Source organism: Lycorma delicatula, chromosome 1, assembly GCF_047948215.1.
Source record: "Lycorma delicatula isolate Av1 chromosome 1, ASM4794821v1, whole genome shotgun sequence".
NCBI classification, from domain to species: Eukaryota; Metazoa; Arthropoda; class Insecta; order Hemiptera; family Fulgoridae; genus Lycorma; species Lycorma delicatula.
The window spans coordinates 310571921-310596067 of record NC_134455.1 but is presented as its reverse complement, the minus strand read 5'-3'; the positions used below and the strand labels follow the sequence as shown (position 1 = coordinate 310596067).

Below are 24147 nucleotides of genomic sequence, written 5' to 3'. Positions count from 1 at the left end.
GAAAAACAATCATTTACATACACTATTCCTGCTCAGAAGACGAAATCAGGATGGGATCTTTGCTGTCTATCTGCTCTTCATTATCTATCTATTGGCTTAGTGTAAGAAACTGATATACTCTGTTTTAATTGTTTATACACTCACTTAACTTCAATATTCCAAGCGATATTACCATATCATTAACATAGTTCAGTTCTTGTAAACACATCTCTATAATGAATGTTATCGATTTATTAACAATTAGACTGAGATATATCCATACTGTTTCCTGTAAGTCGAAGCAGTTTTATGTTCGGTAAGAAATTGTTCTTCAGGTCACACAATGACATTGGTATATTGGTATAAACAGGAAAAGAGAGAAGGATATTTTAGAAATGAAAATGGAAATAAAAACTATATTTGTATTCCAATACACATATTGGAACCACAGTTCAGAGCTTTTAAATTTAACTTCATGATGGTTATAATTTTTGTCAATTCATTGAGACCCATTTACACACTTTTGTTTTGCAGCGTGAACTACATACAACAAAACAAGAATAATTATATGAACTAGAATTATTGTATGAGAAAGGTTTTTGTAGCTGCTTTGCCAAGGAATCTCTTCACTAATAGGACAAGGACTGATGCTAGAGGTAGAGACAAAAGTTTATTTTAAAAAAGAAAAAAAATAACATTGGTTGTAGACTGCCAGAGCAATAGGTTTAACAAAAAGGAGTTCCAAGATTTCAAGTATTCTGGAGCCCCAATAATGTAGCCATCAATAGAAACTGATTGAATTTTTTTGGCTAGATAGCTGGACAGTGAGCATCTTTCTGTCCAAGAAAGATACCAAGAAAAGACAAGTGAGTGAATTGTCTGGACTGACCTTTGGTGTCTATATATTCATGAATTTAACTAATGTCTTGTCTCCATTCATAAATCTATCAGTGTACTTCTCTCCTTTATATTGTAGCACTAAGGAAATGTTAAGTAGCATTCTATAAGTTTGTGTATAACAGTTATTTCAGCACCCACCTTGCACAGATCTACAGAAATGCAACCTACCACAATCCTATTGCTTTAAAGTTCAGTAATTGTAAAAAATAATTTATAAAAAATTATTTATTCAATGAATGTGTTCATTAGTCAGAACTGAGTGTTGTCTTTTCTCCCCCTTATCATGAACTATTGTATACCAAAATGTGAATTTCTGGAACCAATTTCTCTTAATGCTGTCTCTCACAATATTACAATAACATGACAAAATCATCAATCAGCAATGTTGTTTTTTTGCTTGTGAAAGAGTTCTAATCTCAGGATTTTGAAGTAGAAGAGTGAAGAGGATTCCAATTGACTTCTTTATTTAAGCCAAATATACTTCTGTAAATTAATATACAGGAATATTCTCCAGTGCAAATGGTAATTTCACTCTATTCCTTACAAGGATTAACTCTAATAAATAACATTAATCTCAAAAAAGGCAAAACTGATTTCAATTCTGTAAATTTGTAAAGCAGCAGCTACATGCCTAATTTATTTCACGTGCTTTAAGTGCAATACAGGGGTATTTTATTTTAATTTAACAAATAATCAGTGCATCACTATTTTTGATTTTGATGATATTTAGTATACGATAACTATCCACCATGTAGTGGCAAAAATACATTTATATTTTTAAAACAGTTTTTAAAAAAGTGAAGAAAATGGCTGTTTTTACCTGGTTGCAAGTTAGAAAATAGTCTATACTCAAGAAATTAAAAAAAAAAATTTTTTTTTTTGTCTTCAGTCATTTGACTGGTTTTGATGCAGCTCTCCAAGATTCCCTATCTAGTGGTAGTTGTTTCATTTCAGTATACCCTCTACATCCTACATCCCTAACAATTTGTTTTACATATTACAAACGTGGCCTGCCTACACAATTTTTTCCTTCTACCTGTCCTTCCAATATTAAAGCGACTATTCCAGGATGCCTTAGTATGTGGCCTATAAGTCTGTCTCTTCTTTTAACTATATTTTTCCAAATGCTTCTTTCTTCATCTATTTGTCGCAATACCTCTTCATTTGTCACTTTATCCACCCATCTGATTTTTAAGATTCTCCTATAGCACCACATTTCAAAAGCTTCTAATCTTTTTAAATATAAAAAAGTATTTTTGGCCACTACAAAATGGGTAGCTTTCATATACCAAATATCATCAAAATCAAAAATAGTGATGCAATAACATCTTTGAAAATCTGTTGAATTAAAAATGGAATACACTTACAGCCTTAAATGCATAAACATAAATACTTTTTCTTTTTTTATAAAGAAAAATTTTTTTCTACAAAAATACCATGTTTAACCAGGATCCAAACCTGGAACCTTTTGCATGAAAACATGGAGATGCTATCATAGTGTCATGGAAGTCAGAAGACTAATCACCACCTTGCACAATTTCTTAAGTATACTCCTTTCTATTAAGAAAGTATGCAATATATATAGGGATTTATTAGGGGCTAAGGTTATTTAGCAAAGAGCTTCATTATTGTATTTAAAAAACAACAAAATTAATAATAATAATAAGTTTTTTTCACATACATCATAGCATTATAGTTTATCATTATATTATATTGTTTGGTGAATAAAAAAGTTGTTCAATATTTTAGCATTGTGTTTCTTACATCAAAACTGTTGTGACAATATTTTTACGTATTTACTAAAAGACAATTTTCTGTCCTTTTTTGCAGATTAAGGTCTTTCATATCATAATTGTCAAACTTCAGCAGCACTATTTGTTTATTAATGAAAATGTGCAATAAGAAAATGATTACTTTTATTCTTTCAAGGGGTAAATAATAAGGATTAACTTGAGAATCTTGTTGCCATAAACAATTAGGAATATAATAACAAAATTAGCTTTGATGAAAGATTTGACAATTTCCTTATTGAGTTTCAAAAGGCTTTCTTGCTAGTTTGCCTTTTAGTAAAAAAGAAACTGTTTAAAAATAAAAAGAATAATGCATGGGTTACTAAAGAGATTATAAACTATCTACCTCTATGCTAAGAAATATCTGTGAAATATTTAGGTATAATTTGTGTGATAACTTGCAAAATTATTAAAAGATTACAAACAGTTTTCACTGAAGTTATTCACGTTGCTAAAAGATTATATTATGATAAAATAATATCTAATTCAAACAATAAATCTAAACAATGTGGACATTTATCATAATGAAAGCGAATTTGAAAATATAACAGGTCAAATAACTTTACCAAAAAGTACAAAAGGACTGTAGTTCTGTTATCTCATCCCCTATTCAGAGAGCAGAAGGTTTAAATGATTTCTTTTCTAGTACTTCAATCAACAATAATATGGATCCATTTCAAACAAAGCTATTCATTTTCAATTTTTATTTCTTGTTAATATCCAGGAACTTAAAACTTGTATTTTACATGTTTAAATATAAAGAGTAAATATTCCATGAGTATTGTTAATATCCCTGCTAGTATTTTAAAAGAAGTCTAGAAGTTGTTGATATCCCCTTACAAATTTAATCAATTAATCTTTCAGAACAGAGTGCTTTATCTGCTTTAAAACTTCTATTGTTATTCCCCTCCTCAAGAAAGGTTCAGCACTAATTTACAAAATTATAGTCCCATTTGATTATTATCTGTATTTTCTAAAGTTTGAAAATATTATGATACATTGACTTTTGAATTTTCTTGTTTTAGGTAGATTTCATAAGAAAGCTACCTATTGTAATGGGTACCATGATTGGACTTCGGGAAAATTTTGACATATATTCACTATTCACGTACCCCAAAACAACTGTCAGTTCAAAAGTTTATATATACATTTACAAATAAATAAATAAATAAATATATATATATATATATATATATAAACTTTATATATTTATTTCATTTTCTTGTGGACACGATAACTGCCGTAATTTTGTGCCAATCACTTTCAAATTTATACATAAAATATAACGACATAAAATGCTAGTCAATTTCATTAATATAATATCTACTTGTTAATATAATACATAAAATCTACAATCTATATTTACATACAACACAACTATTTTTGAAGATAATTATTCAAAATAAATGGAAAATTGCATGATAGAAACTCAAAAAATTATTTATAGGATGGATTACAACCAGTTAACTATAAATATGGAGAAAACAATTGCATTGTGCTTCTGAAGTACATGTAAATTGCTGATTGCATGAAGAGAATTTCCATTATTCACAATATTTCTGCTACACATAAAGAAAAATTTCTGATGTTTTATTAGCTGACAAGTTCTCATGGGATGATCAAATTGATTTTGTATGCAACAAAATGAAGCCATACTGTTTTGGTCTAAAGTGCCTTAGTAAACATTAAGCTTGTCATTATTAAATATTTATAACGCCTATGTACATTCTCATACAAAATATATTATCTCTTGAGCCTCTCTCAAAAGTCTGAACAAGTTTTAAGATACAAAAATGAGCTGTCAGATGATTAACTGGTGCCCCATAAGTATGAACTGTTATATCAATATTTAGGAAATTAAATATATTAACTTATTCATGTGTTTATATATATAAACTATTTTTATTTATTTAGAACTATTTTCATATAACTTAACACAATAATTTAGCTTACAAGAAAGGGCTTTATTATGCTAACATTGTAATTTTTAATAAATTATCGAACTATTTAAAAAATCTTCCTACCAATTTATTTAAAATACAATTAAAGATTTTCTTTTATAGAAAAAATATTAATATGTTGATGAAGTTTTAAATAATTCTAATTTAAAAAAAAAACAAAAAAAAGAACCCAGAAAACTTGCTTTATCTGCATTTAGTTCAATGTGTACATATTGCTCAAAATAATTTTCAGTAATGGCTTCTGAATTGTGAACTATTTTATAGTAATATTTTATATTTAGTATATTTACCTTAACTTTATTTCATGTATTTGTATTTAAATAATTATAATGGACTTTAAACATATTTATTCTTTATCTTATAATTTGTTTTTATATTTGTAATTTATCTTTTATTGACATGAACTACACAATTAATTTTTATGTACCATCTAAATAAAGATTTATTTATAATGCAGAAAAAATAATTCATAAAACTTACGCATTTGAAACAATTAGTTTTTGTCTATTATTAGTTTTTTTTTTTATTTTATTAAAAACTGAGATTAGAAGAACGGATGGAGGCACTTAATGAAATTTGATTCACTAATTTAAATTAAATTTTCAACAAAATAAATAAATACAAAAATTTTATATCTTCAAATTTAAAATGACAGATTAAATTTTTTAACTTCTTGGAAACTGATACTAAGTACAAAACTTTAAAAAAAAAATTGTTTAATAGCTAATTATTGTGTGTTGGATATTAGTGTTTATTAACAGATATCATAAGTATTTCATTTTTAGGTTAATTGATGTTTAGAATTTCAAATTTTGTTAATTACTGTTTAACAAATTTTATTGAAACATCACAAGCTGTTCTTGATGTATATATGTATGAATATTAATTTAAATAAATATTCATACATATATATATATATATATATATATATATATATATATAGTAGTGGAACAATTGAAGCACAAACTTTAATAAATTGAATTAATGAAATGTGAACTGTGAGCTTCTATCACTACATGAGCTGGGTTTGAACTGAATGATTCTAATCAACTGAATGAGTAATATTAGAAAAATAATAGAACTAAACTTATGTTAAATAATATTAAATAAATTTAAAGAATTTCTGTTTAATAATACTGGGACTGCATGTAAGACTAAAGTGATGAGATGATGCGAGCACCTCGTGCAAGGCTAGATCAATCATCACCATCAACTGGTAACAAACAGAATGCACCTGGGGTGCTGTTTTGGTAGGTGTAATGGGGGTCTCTTATAATATCTCTGCAAAGAATCATCCAATTTTCAAAATTCAAATGGGGTATTTGTTAGTAGATTGAAGGCTAACCTTTCCATGCATCAAGTACACACTCAGTTGAACAGATCACAGATGTTCAGAAATGTTGTTATATCATTGCAATCAATCTTCCAATTTTCAAAATTCAAACAGGGTATTTGCTAGTATAATTTATTACATTAGTACCCAAAAAGGAGTATAATGTATTTAAGGTGTATGTACATATACTACGGTACATATGTATATATGTATGTTTGTTCCATCATAGCAACTCAATGGCTGAACCAATTTAGATATATAACCCTGCGTTTGAATCCTTAAGTTACCAAGAGAGTGTATATATACACATGTTTAAATAAATTCAAAAAATTTGAAAACAAAATAATACTATATACAAAATTGTCACTCTCATGGTCTTTAATTATACTATATTAGTAATTATCCTATATTAAAAAGCAATGGCTTTTTTATTTTGGCAGTCATGTTTTCTAATTTTTATATATTTATCTCTTGTTTAAATATTTTGGTATGATCTATTATCTAATACATAAATTCATGCCAATAGGTAATATATAGGTATAAGTAGATTATGGTATAAATAATAACTATGATGTGAAGGTCTACACTGGTAATTTTTAGTACTGCAATTAAATATAGATCAAGTAATATATTGAAAAATATTCAATTATTCTTCTGACTCAGTTTGATGATTTTAGTAGAAATTGCACCAATCAGTAGCCTGATAATAATAACACTTAAAATAAACTAATGATTCCATTTAGGATTTCTGTTACTATTAATTTTCATAAAACAATGTAAGAACTGATCGAAATCAGACAAATATAAAAAGGAGAGTAAATAACATTTTAGAATCGTAAAACACAAAGAGAAAAATTTTACTTTAATGTATTTATAATGGTGATTCTATTTAAAATAAAGTCAATAAAAATCATAGAAAAACAAACAGTTATACTTCAACATCTCCTCTATATAATTAGTTTCTATTTTTCTATAACATATGAGAATTACTGTATTTTTATATCCAATATCTTATGCTTTAATACATTGTACACTATGTTATACACGCTATATTATGCTATTATACAATACAGAAACTGAAAATTTATTTTCAGCTTCTTTGATGGAATCAACATATGTCTTTGAAAAAGAAATAAAAATATTTATTGAAAAGATGTGAGAATTTATTAAAAGAGGAAAATAAATCATGTATGAATTACATTTAACAAAAAAACTCATTGATCAATTTTTAAGAAATTTCTTTAAATAACATATTTTTTTTACCTAAGAAGAGGAAAATGATGTCTATATATATATGATAGGATTTTTCAACTTTAAAATCTGCTATCCTCAACACAGCTTTCTGTTTTATTTGCTTTTCATTAAAATGGACTCAAATATTTCATTGAATCAATGAATTTGAAACAAAATCATTGATTATTGTAGCATAAAGCTCTTTCAAAGGTAATGCTAAACAAATGTATATAAAACAAAAAAAAAACATAAAAGACAGTCATATATATATATATATATATATATATACCCTGATATCTATGACCCCTTATTCTACAGTAATATTACAAGAAAATTACAGTAAGATAATTCAATGATCCCTGAACATAGTCAACTACCATGATAAGAGAGAATCCCAATGACTTGATTGCCTTTTCCTTAGGTAGGTACTATGTCAAACAGTTCAAGTAGAAAACTATAACTGTTCTACCTGAGATGCTATATAAACATCTTCCAGTACTTGACAGGCTAGCCATTTTTATTAAAGTTTAATGTGGAGTGACTCTGTCTATAGAACAGCCCTGGAATTCTATTTGCTATGGCCAAAACTAATACTAAATAAATATCAGAAAGATACTTTTAACTAAAACATCATTGATGATAAAATAAGCAAAACAGAACATTGATGATAAAATTTAAGTATTTATATTTTATTTTCACCATTTAAATCAACCATCCCCAAACAGAACACAATTAAAGAACTTTTTCCTAACTAAAATAGAATAACAAATTAAGCATGCAAATACACACATGCAAGAATGTGTAAGTAAAATCACAAAGAATAAATTCATACTTACCAGAAACCATATTTGCAGCATGTGCTGCTAATCGAAACTGAGATTCCAAATACTTTGGAAGGAACGTATATAGACCAGCAATCGGTAAAAGATGCAAAACACTACTTGCAGTTCTAAACATTAGAATATCATTTCTTAGCAGTCTTTTCACTGCTTTTGGAAAATCACGCAAACTGGGATTTTTCCTGCAGTTCTCTCTTCTGGTTTTTTTTGTGGGAGCAATAGGTCTATGGGTTTTAAGCCTCTTTGGGAACATGAACATGGCAGAAGAGGCAAGCATAAGCATTGCAGATACAAGAACGAGACCCAGCCACCATGCTCCTACCCATCTCGGGTCAGTTGGAGTGATTTGTGGACTCACAGACAGGTCTGCATACAGTCTTGTACATAATGATCCGAGTATGAAGCCCAAAGCTGGACCTAATATACGGACACCAATTGTTATGGCAAAGTAAAGTGGAGATTCACGACTAGCTATGTTGTCATCAATGTATGGGATACCTAGAGTATACACAGCTGTTTGACCCATTCCAACTCCTAGTAAACTGATAAAAAATATTGCTAATACAATTTTTGTTATTTCAGTATGAGCTTTCTGTCCATTTAAAAATTCTTCCCCACAATTATCAGACATTATATTAGAATCATTTGCCAATCCAGAAATAGTGGAAGAAGCTAGGTCGGGTATATGGCAAATGTTTGGTTGGATGTTAGCAGAGGAATTGTCTGTAGAAGACACCCCAGTGTATAACATATCATTTGCCTGAAGAAGTTGTTTTCCGAATATAAAATGGGGAAGTGAACAAATAAAAGATGACACGGCAAATAACACCATTCCCCAAGCTATCCACTTAGGTCTGTGACCCTGCCCTCCATAATAAGTTAAAAGTAATGACGAGCCAATCTGTCCTATTTCTGTAGCACTCATTATCATCCCAGTTGTTTTACTCTGTAACCTAAAGAGTTTTTCTATTGTTGTGATAACACTCACAAAATATGTATAATACATTCCTTGCAACACCCACGTTATACAAAATGTAACTAAAAAGGCTTGTTTTGAAGCAAATATTTGTATCCACTTGGGAGTACAAGGTCCTAACCCACACTTTAAGTCTTCTTTTTCACTGTCATCACCGGCATATTTAGTCATTGTTGCTTTTTGAGCATCCACATCACCAGTACCATTTTTAGTTGATAGCAGAACAGTTCCTCCATTTGTAATTTGCTTTCTCCAGACATCAGAACCATCATTAAGCGGAGGCATGTCAGTTTCTTCACAGTCTTTAGGATGAAATCCGTCAGATGGTGGTATATGATCATCCATCTTCAAAAATCAAAATGTTTCAAAATATCTGTAAAAAAAAAGAAAAAATAACTCTTTAATAAATGAGTAAAGATCTACGTTTTTTTTTTATATATCATAAAACAATAACTAAATAATACATGAAATGCCTCAGGGAGTAACATTTTGGAAATGAACCTAGAATTAGTAGAATATTGAAAAGGTGTGAAGTAAGATAAAATGGTAACAGCAAAAGCTATGCTCAATGAACACATTGCCATGGATTACAGAAGAACGCATGATACACTTGTGCATTTGAATCTTTATAGTTCACTTAGCATTTTTAGTGGCTAATAACTTGATGTCGTTTGAAAAACTGAGCACACAAAACACAATTCTTTCAATTTTTAATTATTTGTAAATCATTTAGAAGGTTATTGTAACCTTTTAACCTTCATAAACTTTCATTAATATGATTTACATCCATTTTTCCAAGTGAAGTACTAACATTTCTTGATCTAAACTACTTATATAGAAAATAGTTAACTTTTTAAAAAAAAAGCACAAAGTGCACTGTAAATTCTTAAACACTGTAACTCATCTTTAAATAAAAAATATTAACAAAGTATTACTAAGTGTAATCTTGAATTATTATTTTATTTATATTGTACAGATATAAATTTTTATACACAATTTTTATAGAAATATATTTGAAACAACAAAACTGACAATTAATGTTTTTGTAAATTACAAAACTTTTTTTAATATATTTCAATTAACACCACAATTTTTTCATGACCTTACCTTATTCCAAATACCCCTTCCATATGTCGCACATACCACCACATGTCATTATCACAGTAATTCCAAATTGTTAAAAAAAAATTATACCATATTAAGTAATTATATATTCTGCTTTAACAAATTTGCTGTTTTAATTAATTTTATGTAAGTTGTATTTTCTCTAATGAAATAATACAGTGTCTAAAGTTTCTGATCAATTAAGGCAATATCTGCAATAAAAACTATTGAAGAATATAAGATTGCGAGATGTGATGAGAATTTGAATGAAGATAACTGTATGATAATCTTGAATCTTTGCTTTTTTCAGCCGGTTATGTTAACTACATTTTAAATTATCAATAAATAATTTTTCAGCTGGTTAATTGTCTAATTACTGTTTTTTATAATAAATTTTATAATTTTATTATAAAAATCATACATCTATAAATTAATTGAACATAAAATATGACATAATATTAAAATTACATCACATTTTGAAATTCTTCACTGAGTGTTCTTTGTATCTCATTAAGTATGCATTAAAGTATTATTATTTTTATTACAATCAATCAACTATTAAATGCATACTTATATTTTAAATACCTATATAATTATTATAAATATAAAGAATGTATATTTTTGTGATTATTTACTCATTGCTTTTCAGATTTTTTAAAAATCTGCATATCAGTTTCTGCATATCAGTTGTGTATTGTCAGTTAACTGCTAAAGATATAAAATCTACTTAGATTTAAATAACTTTATTAAATAACTTTATTTAATGCGTATTTTAAGCAGGTTTATTTGATGAAGGAGGTCTGTTGTGAATGACTGTTTAGTTGATTAGAACTATGTTTGTATACTAAACACATTGATAACTTTTTTAAATGTGTACTTTTTGTTACAGTATTAGCAGTTTATAAAATGATTCAGATAAAGATAAATAATGTGTATTATTTATAACAAAGCCTATAAAATTGTAATGTCTAGAAAAGGTAGTATAATTATTGCTTTTAATTTTTATCATTTTCAGTTAGATTAATGATAAAAAATGATGTCAAGTGGTAAGTTACAAATCCAATCTGCTTTTCAAACAAAATAATAAAATAACATTTTTTGTGTCCTTGACAGTATAGTAAACTATGCGCTTTACAATGCAATCTTTCCATAATACTTGGTATGTCTCAGAGAATAGTACTGTTTTTCTCATTTTTATTATTTTTCTGGTAACTAAAGCCATGTATGACCTATAGCAGTTCACCAACTTCTTTTCTTTTCTTTTTTTTTTTTTGATGAGAATTAATGAATTTTGTAAAGTGTGAACAAATTTCACGCCTAACTGGGGTTCAAACTCAGAACTTTCTAAATGAAAGTTAGAGGCATTATCATTCCACCATTGGTAAAATGTTATTTTTATTTATAAGCATAAGAGAAATTATGTAAAGGAAAGATGGAAAGATGTCAATAAACAAATCACATTAATTAAAGTAGTTTCCATAGGTTGAATTTGTAATTAATTTTGGTTACAGTTTCCACTGGGGGTAACTGCAAACTACTGCTATTTATTAACTAATATCATCTAAAAAAAGAAACCACACCTGTTTTCAGTTAATTGTAAAAGTAATCGTAACACTATGACTCTTTATTACAAAGTTCAATAGAAAATGCAACAATGGGTGCATAGAATCACTGATTTTTAAGTAACAATAATAATCATTATCTAGGTTTCCTTATTATTAATTAATTTTGATTCTTCTGAAAATAAACATTAGTTTTCATATTACATTTCTAAAAATAGATTCAGCTATATTACTTTCAAATAATTATAAAATATTTTAGGATTTAAAAAAAAATCATTTTACAAAATAAATATTAAAACGAAGAGAAAATTTCTATTTATTTCTTGTAAAAAAATTAAAGGAACTAGCTACACAAAAATATTTTACGTAATTAATTACACACAATGTAAAAATAAAAGATGAATAGTTAAGTCTTTATATTTAAACTTGATATTTTTGTTTTTTACTTTTTATAAAAATAAATAATTGCATTTGTCATGCTAATATGCACATACAATGTGTAATGTAAATATTTAGTTTTAACAATTGATTTATGCAGATTAATTAGTCTGAAACTGTACTAAATTTTTAATTTGATTTTAAATGCCTCCCATTTGCACTTTACAATAGCTTTAATAAAAAAATCCTATTTAAAATCTTACTGTTAGTTTAATCAATTACAATTAAATTTAAAAATGAAAATAGGAAAAAATTAATAATATTATCCACTAGCCCCATTATTTAAAAACAGTTAATTAATTAGCATACTGTAGAAAACAATAATCAAAACAGATTAAATATCCGTTACTTTGCCAATGAGGTTAGATAATCATTCATTATGCTTAATGATGACAAAATTAAAAAATAATATTTAAATATTAGCATTTACAAAAGTTCTTTCATAAATGTAAATTACAAATATAGATAAAAAATTTAAATAATTTAATTGAGCTTAACAGACAATTACGCTCAGCTAATATCATAGCGATTTTAACAATACAGCAACCATTACTAGGAAATAAAATACAATTACAATAGTTTTGATATTGATTTATTTCCAATTTTGCTTTTAAAGTCTTCCTGAACTCATTAAATAAATTCATCAAATAATATTTGATATAATTAATTGTGTTACTTAGCCAATTTTTCATAAAATTTGTATCTAAAGTAGCCTGAGAGTTAATAAACCAATCGGAATAAGATTTGAAATATAATTTCCACTAAAGATAAGTAGGCTGATTAAACTGTTAACTTAATAATGTTGTAGCAAAAGGAAATTAAATCTTTTTTTAAATGATCAATTTATCAATCAAAACATTACTTATATTCTAAAATCCTATTTTCAGCAAATTGATAACTTAAAACTAAAGCAGTTTAGTTACTTAAAACACATATTTTTAAACAGAAAAAGGTTGAAATTTATAAGTGGTTCTGATGCTGTTGCACATATTTCAAACTTTACTTCTGCTTATATATAGACAAAGTATGACAACTATTTCATGACATTTCTTGATGTTTATTATTTTTGTGAATCACCAGTTATCTGCATATTTAACATAAAATAAACTCATTGGTAAATCACAAATTTTGTTTAGAAAGCAACTTCCAAATATTGGTCAGAGAACCTCTGAACCCTTGATAAAAGTAGAAATTGAATGGAAAGCCTACTTTTGAAAATTAAAATCAATTCACAATTAAAATATTAATTAAATAATACAAAATTATTTTGATTATTTATTACTATTTTGGTTTACTAATAAAATAATAATTAATATAGAAAAGCGATAGTGTTAATTAACTAAAATGTTAAATCGAAAAGGAAACATTAAAACATCCAGATGGAAGAAACCAAACTGAAGATGGATTTAAACTTTAAAAAACACCCCTCCTACTTAACTTACTGTATGAAGTGGATTGATCATATTTAATTCATAAATTAGGTAACATACATAAGCTTAAAGAAAAATTAATGAAAATCTTTTTGTGCGCGCGCATGTGTTAGGTGACATAATTAATTGTAAAGTGACCTTTCACTTTTTCCTGTTTAGCCTCCGGTAACTACCGTTAAGATAATTCTTCAAGAGGATGAATGAGGATGATTCGTATGAGTGTAAATGAAGTGTAGTCTTGTACATTCTCAGTTCGACCATTCCTGAGATGTGTGGTTAATTGAAACCCAACCACCAAAGAACACCGGTATCCACGATCTAGTATTCAAATCCGTGTAAAAATATCTGGCTTTACTAGAACTTGAATGCTGGAACTCTCGACTTCCAAATCAGCTGATTTGGGAAGACGCGTTCATCACTAGACCAACCCGGTGGGTTATTGTAAAGTGACCAGACATAAGAGAAAGTCACTCCCAAAAATGCTAGAACTATTACTGTTTACTATTGCTATGCAACACCTCCTTTGCCAAGCTTACTAAGGAAGGTGAAAAATGAAGTTGCCTTCTTCACGAAACCAAATCTATAACAGTATAATAAGCCCACCAAAATGGAGGAGACATTTTGTCTAAGTGCCACCTTAAGTCTATAGTAGTTCTTAATAGTGGATGTATAGTGAACATCATGAGTCTGAAGAAAGAATCCAGGTGTGTCAATCATAAATAAGAATGTACTAGATATTGTACATCAGCAAACTAATGTAACTCCTTTGTATAGAAAAAAATAAATATTTTGTATATATTAATTAACAGAATTAATTAATATTATTGTAACTTAATAAATTTTATTACAGGAATTGTTAATTAGAGTATTTGTTAATGATATTATGTTAATAATGGAAATAATAGAGTTTCTACGAGGGTTATTTTTTTTCAAGGTCCGATCGGTCACGAAATTAAAACCTCAGTGAAAATAAAAAAATTTTTATTTGTAACAAGTACTTACATAGTTACACTATTTCTCTACATAGCCCCCACTCCAATTTAGATATTTGTCATAATGTGGTACCAACTTTCCAAAACACTCATCATAGAACAGAGCCCCCTGTGTTTTCAGCCATGTTTCTACGCTGGTCTGCAGGTCTATTTCTGTGCCAAAATGTTGTCCTCCTAGCCAGCATTTCATGTGAGCAAAGAGGTGAAAATTGGATGGAGCCAAGTTCGGGCTGTATGTGGGTGATCAAACACTTTCCAATGAAAATGCTGCAGGAGCTTCTTTGTTACAGCTGCAGTGTGCGGCCGAGCATTGTCATGGAGAAAGACAATGCCTGATGATAACATTCCTCTCCACTTAATCTGAATTGCCCTTCGCAGATGTTGAAGATCACGCAGTATGAGGCTGCAGTGATGGTCGTGCCAGTTCCATGAATTACACCAAGAGAACTCCATTCCGATCCCAGAACACAGTAGCCATACACTTTCTGTTGGAGAATGTTCGCTTGAACTTCTTTGGTTTACTGGGAGAATGAGAATGCATCCACTGTTTGGATTGTTCTTTGGTTTCATCAGTTTTGAAATGGACCCATGTCTTGTCCCCTGTGACAATTTTGTTCAAAAAATCTTCTCCTTCATGTGGTAGGGAGATAAGGAAGTTCATTGGATTTTAAAAATCTGTAGTTAAAAAAGTAGTATAATGTTATGAAATGTGAAATTATACTGGATGTTTTTTCACATAAAACTTCCTAATGGTTTATATTAAATCTATCTTCTTTTGGAAAATTATATGGATAAAATTAATAAATAACATAAAGAAAATTGTTTTCATTAAAATAAATAATTTATAAGCTGCATTTTATAAAAAAAAAATGTTAAAGTTCGAATAAATTTGACTCTTATAATGACAATATTAAAAAGTAACAAAACTACATGGATTTTTTTTAAAGGTATGAATTTATTTACGTGCATATTTAAATCATAAGCAAACACAGTTGTTTTTAATTGTATAAAACTGGTAACATCTATTTATAAGTTGACTTCAGTTCATAGAAGCATTGAAGGGATTTCCACAACCATTTTCTTTTTACAGTAAAATCTATTCACATATAAATCTTAATTTCTTTTTTATATCAAAACATCAAAAATGAGTAAATAAATATAATTTAGTACCTTATGGAATAAAATGATTAAAACTGTTTTTATTTATACAGTTATCTGAAATTTTTATTTTGAATGGAAAGCTCCTGACCACAATACATTTTTTTTAATGAATGAACTCATACGTAAAGAGAAATAAAAATAAATTAATAAAAACCAGCAGATAGACATATCTGATATCATTGTTCATCACATAGAGACTGAATAAACAAATTACTGAGTAAATAGAAAAAGTAGTAAATTCTTTTTAACAATGCATGAAGTATGTTAGTGAGTTACTGGGTAATGGTTGTAACAATACAATGATAATAGCAATAGTCGCAACAATAAAATAATAGTAATAAGTTCACTGTAACACAACAGAACAGGAAATAAGGTGGGAAGTTTACGTGTTGTCTACTAAGCTTACATTTGCAACGTAAATGTAATACTTTTCCCACGTTGTGCATTGAAACACACACTAATTTCTATTATTGTCTTAAAATAGGATCAAAATATATTTCAATCCAGTTAAAATTATTCACATTCTCAGAAATTCGTACTTTTTTGTCCCCGTGCTTCATTGACAAATTACAAAATATTTAACAAGAATAATAACATAATTACACATTATAAAAGAGAAACTAAAAGAGATATGTGGTTACCAGAAATTATTATCTGGTAATATTATATAAAGAGGTAATATTATAAGAAATTATTATAAATACGCTATGAGCAACCTTTATAAAGAGATAACTCATGTTTGTTTAACACATTACATTCTTTGAACTGATATTAAAACAATATTTTAATTAATCTAATAATAAATATTTAAATAAATTTTCTGTAAGATTAAAAATAAAATTGGTTTATGATTTCAATGCCCAAAATTCTCCTTAAAATCAAACCGATTAAAAATATATAGAATTAAAAGAGCTGGACCCACAAATAGAGTACAGAAATTAATACATAATTAATTTTAAATAATAATAGGTACTCTTAATCTAAAATCTTTTATGTTGAAATACAGTTTCTCATTAGTATTTTAATATTTGGAGCAAAATATTCATACACAATGATTTCATATATGAGATTCTCAAACTTCAAAAGAAACTTGATTTAAAAAAATAATAAACGTAGAAACCCCTTCTTTGAGTTCCCCATCAGAACTTACTAGTGGATTCATTCTTATTGAATCAAGAACTAAGTGGAAAAATTTTAGAAGAGGAGGGAAAATACTGCATTTTTCTTTTTTGCCACAAACATAGCTGCAATTATATGCATAAAGAAGATAATAAACTTCTATAACATCACATAGTATCATCATCATTCATAAAACTACAGTAATTATAATTATTAAGCCTGCAGTTATTGTGCTTCAGGTAATATACAAATTAATAAATAAAAAGGTTTTTATTGAAATAAAAATTGCTAAAATCTTCCTGGAAGTGATTAAGAGATGATAATTTATAAGTCAAGATTTTTTAGTAAACAGTGTAATTAAAAAAGCAACAGGGAAAAACTGGGGGATTTATATGATCAAAGTAAAATGGTATGACTTTTCAAGATTAATTTATTCTTCATCTTTCAATCCTGGATAGGCATTTAACTCGTACCAACTTTAAGCAGAAATCATAAACACCTCTTCAGCAGTCTTGCCATACTTCTAATTAATCACTTGGTTAACCCATCTATCATTACCTGATCTAGAAATATGCTGAAGCCAATTCTCCTTCTAATGCATAATTCGTTCATTAAGAGAGAATGTATCTAATGTAATCTAAAAGTAAAATGGTGTGAGTTTTCTACATTAATTTATTAAAATACAATTTGTATTTTTTTTTTTTTTTGGAAAAATTTGCATATTTAAAGTAATATATTATTAAAAGAACAAAAATAACTTAAAAAACATTGTCAATAATGTATTTTTTATAACTTTTTTTTTGGTTTTGTTAGCTATAAATTAATTTAGTTTATTTAGAAGGGTAAAAGTTGGTTTGTATGCACCTATTCTCATCCCTGGTTCTGCAAATCGGTCAAAACACTATTTAAATTGTATAGCGTATTATGAAAGAGTTATTTTTTATTAATATTAATTGTCTTAAGCTAAAATACAAGAAATAAAAATTAAAAATAAAGGGAAAGAAAAAAATCAAACATCCAATTGAAAATAAAAAAAAATTAATTAAATCAAATGACTCACAATATAATAAAATAAAACAAAAAATAATTTTAAAAAAACCGGTAAATTGTCGGAAAAAGGGGTCGTGCGTCGGTAAATTCTCGGAAATTTAATTTTTAATTCACTTTCTCGGTAATCGCAATGATTATTTTACTAAGAATATATTCTGATCGCTCTTTATTATTGTTGAATTTTTCAAAATATAAAAATTTGTCAAAAATAAAGAATCAAATTTTATAGGTCTTGGTAAAATGTTATGTATATAAGCGAGCAATAGAATTAAAATATGCTGTTTAATGAACGCATAGACCTACATTAAATTAAAAATAACCGCGTCGGTTTGTAAAGCCGGATGTAAAAACCATGACCTACAACTGTTTGTCAGTTGTGTAAATATCTAACCGTCGTGAGTCGATCAGTACAATCTTCGTAGCAATGACTTGTTTTAAATTGAACTTACACGGCGAATCTCTTTTAATCCTACAAAACAACTAAAAATTAAATTTAGACTTACACGCTGGAACTTAAGAAAACTTTTTCAAAAAGTTCAAGTTTTAAATACGGATAAAATATTGTGAGATAATCATATTAATATGAAAAACAATTAAGTTATTAATACCAAAAATAACTAATTTACATAGCACAACTTACATCACAGTAGCTTTTATTTTACTCGCCTGTAAACGAAGCGACGCAAGAAATTAATACAACTCGATAGATAATTTGTAGATATCCGATGTATAAAAAAGTTACTCGTAAACTAACGGACGGATGTTGCAGCAATATGCATGAATGCATTCAGGACGTAACCGATAGCAAGCAGTTGGTTCAAATTATAATATGTATGCGCTTTATTGGGTCGTGCGTCGCTAAACAATCTCTGTTGCATAAGAGAAATAAATGACTTCGGCTCCCGGATGACGGACTTCATCTGAACCACAACATTAACATATTAAATGATCTGTTTTCACTTCCGCATACGTAAGTGAAATAGCAAAAAAACTAACAGTGATTTACACGAAGTATGAGAGTTCAAATTCGCCTATTAATATTCGTACGTTATTATTCTGAATATGAACTCATTATTCAATTGTGTCTTAATACGTAAAATAAACTAGAAAAAAACCTGCTACTTTTAATAAGAAATTTTAATATTAAGTTTCAACGTCGTCCTATTCCTTAAACAAACTATCATTTGCATTTTAATTTTTGGAGAACAAAACTGAATGCAACTTTCACTATTCAGTAAGCTAATAAATGAATAAAGTTAAAAGCAGTAACTGATTTTCCTCAGAAATGAATTCAATTTTTTTTTTTTTTTAACAAGAAGATGATAAAAATGTTGATACTAAACTATTATACAATTCAAATTTCAATTAAATAAAAAATCAAAACCAAGTCAGTTAAAAATAACCTACGACAACTAAGTTACAGGTACATTAAAAACCATAGGTCAAAATAATTTTAAAATTCTAAATATAAATGCTATATCAATGGAAAATTCTGTACGTAAAAAATAATTCGATAACAATTGAAAACTGAAGTAGATTAATCAGAACAAGATAGAACAGATTTTATTAAAATGCGATTTACAGTTCTGTTTACACATAAATGTGTCTCAAATCATATATACAATCAGTTTATGATAGAAACCATAAGTAAATTTCATTACAATAAGCAAGTGTAAAGGAATTTCCTTGAAAAAATTTAGTTAAATACATTCTAAAAACATCAATAATAAATCAAAGAAAACATATGCAACATAGAGCCAGCCAACACAACTAGGTACTAAAAACCATAAAAAGTCCAGTAATAAGAATAAAACTGGAAGGTAAAAAAAATAACAGAATAAATGACACCAGAAACATAAACAATCATAAATATTAACATAAATACTTTGAAGATGCACAATTCAAGAATAGAAGAATCAGTATTAGTTCCTAGGTCTAATAATGTAGCCGCTTTAACTGTATTAACATTTTCACCATTTCCAAGAGATTAACAGCTACATAGTTCATGTGGTCATTAAGGTTTAATTTGTATTTGGTTACCAATCAATTTACTTCTTCTCGAACATACGGTAACCATAAGTGATTTCGATGTTCCGAACGAACCATGGCGCCTGCGTTATGCATCTCGCAATTTTATTCTGGAAGCGTTGAATAGTCTTTATATTGCTGGTACTTGCCTCCCCAAAGTTGGAAACCAAATTTCCAAATCGGTTTTACGATAACTTTGTACAATACTAGCTTTGTTATTAAATACCAACATTTCCGATTGCCTGCCTATAAACCAGTACAGCTCTTTAAATTTTATATCTACCCGCTTCCTTTTATCTTTAATATGAACCTTCCATGCTAGACGACGATCTAGGTGAATAACTTAATACCGTCACTCTCATCTAAATGGATTCCTGGACAGTCACCCCTTCTCATCGAGAAAGTCATATGAGTCGACTTCGCTTGATTCACTTGAATTTTCCATTTCCTCATCCACTCAGCTAGAAGGTTTAATCCCGACTGCGACCTACCTAAGGATTGAGTTGGATCATCGTTGACGGTTATGATTGCCGTGACATCGGCAAACGATGTAATAGTAGTATCGTCCGTAACAGGAATATCCGCAGTGAAGACGGAGTAGAGGATAGGTCGCAACACTGAGCCCTGGGTTACACCCGAGGTAATGTCAAGGAAATCAGAAAACACCTCCTTACATTTAATCTGTAAAAAGCGACCGTCCAGGTTACTACGCAATATCAGATGGATGATTGAATAGACTCGTTTTTTATTAGTTTGTACAGCAGACTAGGTAGCCAGACCTTATTGAAAGCTTGCTGGACATCTAGAAAGGCAACAGAACAACATTTTTTCTCCTCTAAGCAATTGGTGACAACACGAATAATCCTATGTATCTGTTCAATGGTTGATTACCACTGCGGAAACCGAACTGGTGGTCAGGAATAGCTTGTTCCCGTTCTAAAACTGGCCACAATCTCCTAAGAAATAGCTTTTAAAATACTTTGGACATAAGAGATAACAAACAAGCTTATTTGTTTGTACGAGAACACCTCATGCGCCGACTTACCTGCCATAGAAATAATTACTATATGGGATACCTTTTTTTGACTATAATTTAACATAAAATCAGTAAAATGAATGCTAAGGTAGGAAGTAAAGTACTTAAAAAACATAAACGATTACAGCAATTGATGGTTAAACGAATATGCTGATATTTTAAAAAATAAAACACAAATAAGTCAATAACAAATAAATAAATAAATAACACTAAAATTGGTTAGGGATACAAGAAAAAAAATTCCTATAAATATAAAGGAAGTAAAAATAGTGGTAAAATAATAAAAGACAAGACAATCATTAAACAAAACATAGGCTAATTAAAAATACGGAGAAATATGTAAATCAAAAATATCAGATAATTAAATTGAAAATAATTTAAAGAAAAACAGACACGAGCTAGCTTAAATACACAAGGTTATTTTTTTATTTGTTTTTTTTTTGTAACAATAGACATACTTGATTCTAAGAAATACTCCATCCAGTATTTACCCGATTTATCTTCCATTTGATCTAAGTGGAGACAGTTAAATTATATTACGAAATATGATCCTTATTTATCAGCAGAGATGATCGTTTTATTCGGTTATACAACTAAGAAAATAATATCGGTTGTAGATGTATTAGTTACGTTTTATATTATTTGCAAATGAGTGAAGCCTAATCAAAAAATCACTACTTATTAACAATAAAAAATCGAAGGTGAACTTATTTTAAATTCTCAATAACTTTCTGTTCACATAAATAAACAAAGTAATCAGATTGCATTACTGAATTTTTTCTTCAAATATAAAGTATTAAAATATCCTATCCGCCTTGGTAATTAATATTTTCTTACTTAAAATTTGGACATTTTTTACTTTATTGTACGAAGTAAAGGAAATATTGTGATCGCGAAAAATTTCAGTTTTCAGATTTCAACGGAAACATCCATTTTGACTATCCCTGAATCCATATTGACTAGTTTCGGCGTGACGTCTGTACGTACGTATGTATCTCGCATAATTCAAAAACGATTAGCCGGAGGATGTTGAAATTTTGGATTTAGAACTCTTGTAACATATAGTTATGCACCCGTCCCATTTTTATTGCAATCGACTGAACCAGAAGTGTCGAAAAAAGCCCAAAATCAAAAACAGAAAATTGAATTTTAGACTTTTCCTTAATTGGAGTAATAAGCCCTCGTTGAGAGATTTTCAACGATATATCATAAGTGGTACTTATTTTCATTGGTTTATGATTTATAGACAAATCAAATTTTAATTAATGAAATATTTTGATCTTACAAGAGAATGACACATCGGTTCGAATCCGACTTCATCTCCTTTTTTTTAACTTTTTTTTTTTATTTAAATATATTGATCTATTAATAATTGTTAACCTCTGATTGTAAAAAAGTTTTACGGTTAAATATAATTCAATAATAATTAAAAGAAAAAGAAAGAAAAAATATCCGAAGTTATTAATGAAATAAAATTTTATGTAATTCTCAATTTAAAAACATGTCTATGTAATGTAATAGGTATACAAGGAAGTCATGTGATGTCCACATCATATTTTTTAGATTAATGATTTTTTTTAGATTAATTTTCGTTTTTATAAAATTAATAAGAAAATGTGGATAGTAAATTAACTATAATTAAGACGTGAAAATGCTACTAGAAAAAAAATATATTTTCCAAAGTTATTGCTACATTAACTTGGGTAGAGAGGAAAATACTGTAATGTAAAGTAAAAATGTAAGGGTGTGTAAAAAAGGTAACGAGACTAGTTTATATTGGCAGCCAAAGTGGCAACTATGTAAGTTACTAGTAAAGATATGGTTATATGAACAGCTGATTTATATTAGGCACTAATATTTTTAGTTTATTGTTGCCGCGTGAGACGTAAACAAAATTTTCGTGAACTAGTTTTTGTTGGGTGTTACAAAAATGAGTGATACTAATTATGAGCAATATTGTGCAATCAAGTTTTGTGTTAAACTCGTAGAGAATGCTACTGCATCTTTTTAAAAATTGAAAAGAGCGTAGAGAGATGTCACAAGCTCAAGTTTATAGGTGGTTTAAAGCATTTTCAGATACCTGGGAATCAGTTACGGACGATCCACGTGGATCGTCCGTAACGTCAAAAAGTGACGACAACGTAGAACGAATCAGAGACTTGATACGGTACGACCGGCGATTAACTCTCAGAATGATTGCAAAACAATTGAATTTCAACCATACAACAATCCATCGAATTCTGACAAACGAATTAATTGGACATGAAAAGAGTTTGTATAAAACTGGTCTAAAAACCTCATTGTTGAACAGAAAAACAACAGGGTGGAAGTGTGCCGCGATCTTCTAGGGCGAACTAAAACTGATCAAGATTTTCTAAAAGATGTTATTACCGGTGATGAAGCTTGTATAATTGAGTACGACTCAGAAACAAAACGCCATAGCAAGGAGTGGCAGACTTCAAACTCACCACGTCCCAAAAAAGAAAAAATGAGCAAATCAAAAATCAAAACCATGCTAATTTCTTTCTTCGATAGTAATGGCATTGTCCATAAGGAATTTTTTCACACAGGACAGACAGATCAATATGTTTACCGAGAAATTCTTGAAAGTGTGCGGAAAAGAGTTGCCCGTGTGACACCAGCCATTAAAGACAGCTACATGCTGCATTATGACAATACAACTTGTCAGACTGCACTCTTAATTAATGAGTTTTTGGTAAAGAAAAACAAAACATTCCTGTAGTTCCTCAATTACCTTATTTATCTGACTTGAGTCCCAGCGACATTTTCCTGCTCCTGACTTTAAAAAAACACCTCGAAGGACACCATTATGGAACAGTAGATATATAAAAAAGAAAAAAATTGTAACCAACCATCTGAAAAATATTTCAGTTTCTGAGTTCCAAAACTGCTATGAAGAGAGGGAAAACCGTTCGAAGCGTTGCGTGGCTTCCCAAGGGAACCATTTCGAAGGTGATAAGAGTCCATGTATAACTGGATTGTAAATAAAAGCCAACAGAAACTATTGGAAAAATATCCTAATATATTTTAAAGAAGGAAAAGTTCGTTTAAAAGCAGCTGCACTAAATTTAAAAGAATAGAAAGTAAATCTAGAAAAGAACTCTTGGAAATTTCTGATTTCTAAGAACAAATAAATTATCACCGGTGAAATTGGAATCAGGAAAACTTGAGGAATACCGTACACCTACAACCTTA

The 24147-nt window shown here is 28.5% G+C and overlaps 1 protein-coding gene across 4 annotated transcripts in view; it reads right to left on the bottom strand.

Moving 5' to 3' along the window:
* Positions 1-24147, bottom strand: part of LOC142333902 (solute carrier organic anion transporter family member 74D-like) — a 280479-nt gene that overhangs the window by 28703 nt on the left and 227629 nt on the right. For all 4 annotated transcript variants that reach the window (XR_012758744.1, XR_012758745.1, XM_075381498.1 and 1 more), the window contains exon 2: positions 8033-9384. Coding sequence is in view for 2 of the 4 variants with exons in the window: in XM_075381498.1 (XP_075237613.1) it covers positions 8033-9356 (1324 nt within the window). In the remaining 2 variants the exon portion in view is untranslated. The remainder of the gene's footprint in view (positions 1-8032; positions 9385-24147) is intronic.